At 51.6% G+C, this 4,770-nt stretch overlaps 1 protein-coding gene across 1 annotated transcript; it reads left to right on the forward strand.

The window, feature by feature from the left end:
* Positions 1–683: 683 nt before the first annotated feature.
* On the forward strand, positions 684–4,003 carry sox9a (SRY-box transcription factor 9a). Its single transcript, XM_061225388.1, has 3 exons — positions 684–1,491; positions 1,858–2,108; positions 3,348–4,003. The coding sequence occupies exons 1-3, from the start codon at positions 1,055–1,057 to the stop codon at positions 4,001–4,003; spliced, it is 1,344 nt and encodes a 447-aa protein (XP_061081372.1). The 5' UTR covers positions 684–1,054.
* Positions 4,004–4,770: the final 767 nt, after the last annotated feature.

Consider the following 4,770-nt stretch of genomic DNA (forward strand, 5'->3'; position numbering starts at 1 on the left):
ACACGACGGCAGTGTAGATAGTATAATTGTTTTAGAAGTACAAATTGGAATTTCATATGTCGTTGCGATGGTACTATTACCTGCTCCGCCTACATGCTAATACTGTCACGTTTTGATGGCCACGGTATAATTTATACGCTTAAAATATTGGTTGTTATTAACATGGGCGTCTCATTTATTAAAACACAAAGCGAAACCTGTATTTGTGTATCTATTATGTGTAATATCGTGTTTATTGCATGTATAAGAGCGTCTGCCAAATGGCATTAATGCAATGATGTACGTATGTGTCCCGTTATTTCCCCCAACATCTATCCCAATAAGCAATTTCAACCGTGCAGAGGTGTTATAAGCAGAAAGAATATTACATTTATCATTTATCGTTATAAATACAAAACAAAACGAAATCAGTAATCAGTAACATTATCCCCTGAACGCATATATGTTTTTATATATATAAATGATGCGACCACCAGTAATTATGCTGAAGTTAACTCTGCCCCAAGTTTTTATTCATATGCATATTTTGTTAAATATTTGCAGGCGTGTATTACTTAATAGTATGCGGGAAAGAGATGGGTCATGTTCTGGCTCCGCCCGCTCTCTCGCCCTATGCTCGCCTGTCTGTGGCACGGCCTTTATAAAGGCACTTAGCGAGTGCGCTGCAGACTCCAAAACTCACTGGCAACTTGGAAATAACACGAAAGGGACCGTTCTCGCGTTTGTCCACACAAGTTTTTTTTTTTTTTTAAACAAATCGGTTGCTATTCAAGAGAAGGACCCGAAGCGGTATGATTGTGATTTAACTTTTTTTTTTCTGGAAAGCGCAGAAATAACTTGAATTGTCAAAGGGACATTTGACTAACTTTTTTTTCTCCTTTTTATGCTTGGTGGAGCAAATCAAAGTTGTTGCTTTTTTCTGTGATTTTTTTTCGCTTTCTCCCACTTGTACTGCGAGGTTTATTTAAACTCATCGCAGCACACGGCCGGGACGGGCTGGAAACGTCTACTGATAATAATTTCACCTGTGTAGTTGTCCATCTAATATTTTCGTATGAATCTACTCGACCCTTTTTTTAAAATGACAAACGAGCAAGATAAGTGTCTCTCTGACGTCCCGAGTCCGAGCACGTCGGAGGACTCGGCCGGGTCTCCGTGCCCGTCCGGATCCGGGTCCGACGCGGAGAACACCAGACCGCACGACAACAGCCTCCTCCGCGCGGACGGTCCGCTCGGCGAGTTCAAGAAGGACGAGGAGGACAAGTTCCCCGCGTGCATCCGCGAGGCGGTGTCGCAGGTGCTGAAGGGCTACGACTGGACGCTCGTGCCCATGCCGGTCCGCGTGAACGGATCCGGCAAAAACAAGCCGCACGTGAAGAGACCCATGAACGCCTTCATGGTGTGGGCACAAGCGGCGCGCCGGAAGCTGGCGGACCAGTACCCGCATCTCCACAACGCGGAGCTCAGCAAGACGCTCGGGAAGCTGTGGAGGTACAGCCCATATATGTTTGTTTTTATGTAAACCGAGCCGGCGTCTGTGGTGGTGCCGACTCAGTTACAGCTGCAGAATCGAAACGCTGCAAATCGAAACACTGACGGCACCCCTGATATTCACTGAGGGTTTGCCACGGAGCGACTGCTAACTACCTGTGATGTGTTGTGTGTATTTTGTGTATCCGTCTGTTGGCTTTGCTTGTCCAAATTCACAACATGTTACATAAATTAAAACTATCCTAAACCAAATATTTACTTCAAGAGACAATTACTTTCTAACAAATTATGGCACAAAACAAGTTTCTGCACTTATGCTTTACCAGAACGTGCTTAAACATTGTTCTGTTCCCCTCCGTGGTCCAGGTTACTGAATGAGGGGGAAAAGCGTCCTTTCGTGCAGGAGGCGGAGCGGCTCCGTGTGCAGCACAAGAAGGATCACCCCGATTACAAGTACCAGCCCCGGCGGAGGAAGTCCGGGAAGAACGGGCAGGGCGAGGCAGAGGACGGGGGCGAACAGACCCACATCTCCCCGAACGCCATCTTCAAGGCGCTACAACGCGCGGATTCCCCCGCGTCCAGCCTGGGCGAGGCGCTCTCTCCCGGAGATCATTCAGGTAAGATAACTACCGACAGACACGCGCCTGTTTCCGTACCTAACACCCACTTATACACACACAGCAGCGCTCTATTTTACCTACGTGGTCACACTTTACAATGTGGTTCACGAATTGGCATTAATGCAGTTGTTAACATGAATTAATGATGGACAAATACATTAATTAAGCATGATTCACTTCATTAGTTAATGCATTTGCTAACGTATTTGTTTCATGACAGTTATACATTAGCAAACCATCGGATGAACTTATATTTAGGTAACCATTAACAAATACGTGAACTGACTTTTTCATTCCAATTTGAATTGGTAATAACTACTGTAGTTGTTCACATGAATTAGTGATACAAATACATTCACGGAGCTGCACAGATTAACTTCCTAGTTAGTTAACAGCTACATTAGTTCATGACCGTTCATAAAGCCTTACTGTAAAGTGTTGTTTTCTATGAATGAATAAATTAATTCATTTGACAACAAGATTCCGTAAGACTGCACCACCACCGCCACCAACGTATCCCGTCTTTATGGAAACCGCTCTGTTATTTATTTATTTAAACCTTTATTTAGCCAGGATAGTCCTGTTGAGATTCAAAAATCAGACCAGGCTGGGAAGGTAGCGGCACACAGAGTCCCAGACGATATGAAGCCATAAATAAAACATAAAATCATCACCAAAACCAGCTTTAGAGAGGGGAGGAGAACGTCAGTTTGCTAACGGCTGCTTTCGTCGAGTCACTCTGTCTGTGTGACGAAGCCGCTGATTTTCTTCACGGAAAAAGAATAAAAGCTCATAAAAAAAACTAATAAACGAATAAAAGCTTATCTTTCGGTCCGTGCGCACTCTTCCACACATCCTGGAGCGGCAGATTCACCCCCCTCCCCTCTGAACCACAGACTCTACATCCGTCCGTGTGGACCTTGTAGATTACCCGCTAGTTTACTACCTCAGCTGTTACCATCTCAGCCTATAGGCCAGCGGAGGATGGGCATCCCCCTACAGCCGGGTTCCTCTCCAGATTTCTTCCCATCGGGGAGTTTTTTCCCGCCTGTTTGAGGGTTTTTCTCCCCACTAAGGAGTGGTTTACCTCGTGTGCTGTTTGGGGGTCAGGGCTGATGCTTCTTCCCTCCTGTGAAGCGTCTTTGGGACTCTCTGCTGTGAACAGCGCTGTACAAATAAAACTCTCTCACGCTGCGCTGTGCTAACGGTAGTGTAACGCCCCCCCCCCCTCCGCAGGGCAGTCCCAGGGCCCCCCCACCCCTCCCAGCACCCCGAAAGCGGAGGCGTCGCAGCAGGGCAGCAAGGCGGATCTGAAGCGGGAGGGGCGCCCCCTGCAGGAGAGCGCAGGCTCTGCGGGCGCCGGCCGCCAGCTCAACATCGACTTCCGCGACGTGGACATCGGCGAGCTGAGCCACATCGACGCCTTCGACGTCAACGAGTTCGACCAGTACCTGCCCCCCAACTGCCACCCCTACGGGGGCTACGGGTGGGCGGCCAAGCCGCAGAGCCCGGCCGCGGGGGGGGAACAGAGGCCCCCCCACATTAAAACGGAGCAGCTCAGCCCCGGCCACTACAGCGAACCGCAGCAGAGCTCTGCCCCGCCTCAGCCAATCAGCTACGGCTCCTTCAGCCTGCAGCAGTGCTCCTCCTATCCCGGCGCGGCGCGCCCGCAGTGTGAGTACTCCGGCCACCAGGGCGGCTCCACCTCCGCCGGGCCCTACTACTCCCCGGCGCCCGGCCCGTACCCCGCCTTCGCCTACATGGGCCCCGGGCAGCGGCCCCTGTACACGCCCGTCACAGAACCCACAGGGGCCCCCGCCCTGACCCAAAACTCACACAGCCCCCAGGGCTGGGAGCAGACCCCCGTGTACACACAGCTCTCCAGGCCCTGAGAGAGAGGGAGGGGGGGAGAGAGAGAGAGGGAGGGAGAGGGAGGGAGGGAGGGAGGGAGGGGGTGAGAGAGGGGGGGGGAGGGAGGGGGAGGGAGGGAGGGAGGGAGGGAGGGGGTGAGAGAGGGGGGGGGAGAGGGGGAGGGGGAGAGGGAGGGAGGGAGAGAGAGAGGGGGTGAGAGAGGGAGGGGAAGAGAGGGGGAGAGAGAGGGGGAGGGGGAGAGGGAGAGGGAGGGAGGGAGAGAGAGAGGGGGAGGGAGGGAGAGGGGGAGGGGGAGAGACACACACATGCACACACGCACGCACATACACACACACACCTGGGGACCTCCAATAGACTCCTCTGACACCACAGAGTCACAGAGAGTCAGGGTTCGAACACACCAGAGACTGGAGAGTCACAGAGAGTCAGGGTTCGAACACACCAGAGACCGGAGAGTCACAGAGAGTCAGGGTTCGAACACACCAGAGACCGGAGAGTCACAGAGAGTCAGGGTTCGAACACACCAGAGACTGGAGAGTCACAGAGAGTCAGGGTTCGAACACACCAGAGACTGGAGAGTCACAGAGAGTCAGGGTTCGAACACACCAGAGACTGGAGAGTCGCAGAGAGTCAGGGTTCGAACACACCAGAGACTGGAGAGTCACAGAGAGTCAGGGTTCGAACACACCAGAGACCGGAGAGTCACAGAGAGTCAGGGTTCGAACACACCAGAGACTGGAGAGTCACAGAGAGTCAGAGACAATGAGAAAAGCTGGACTTGAAACGT

This window comes from Conger conger, chromosome 2 (genome assembly GCF_963514075.1).
Source record: "Conger conger chromosome 2, fConCon1.1, whole genome shotgun sequence".
In the NCBI taxonomy this organism is placed as follows: domain Eukaryota; kingdom Metazoa; phylum Chordata; class Actinopteri; order Anguilliformes; family Congridae; genus Conger; species Conger conger.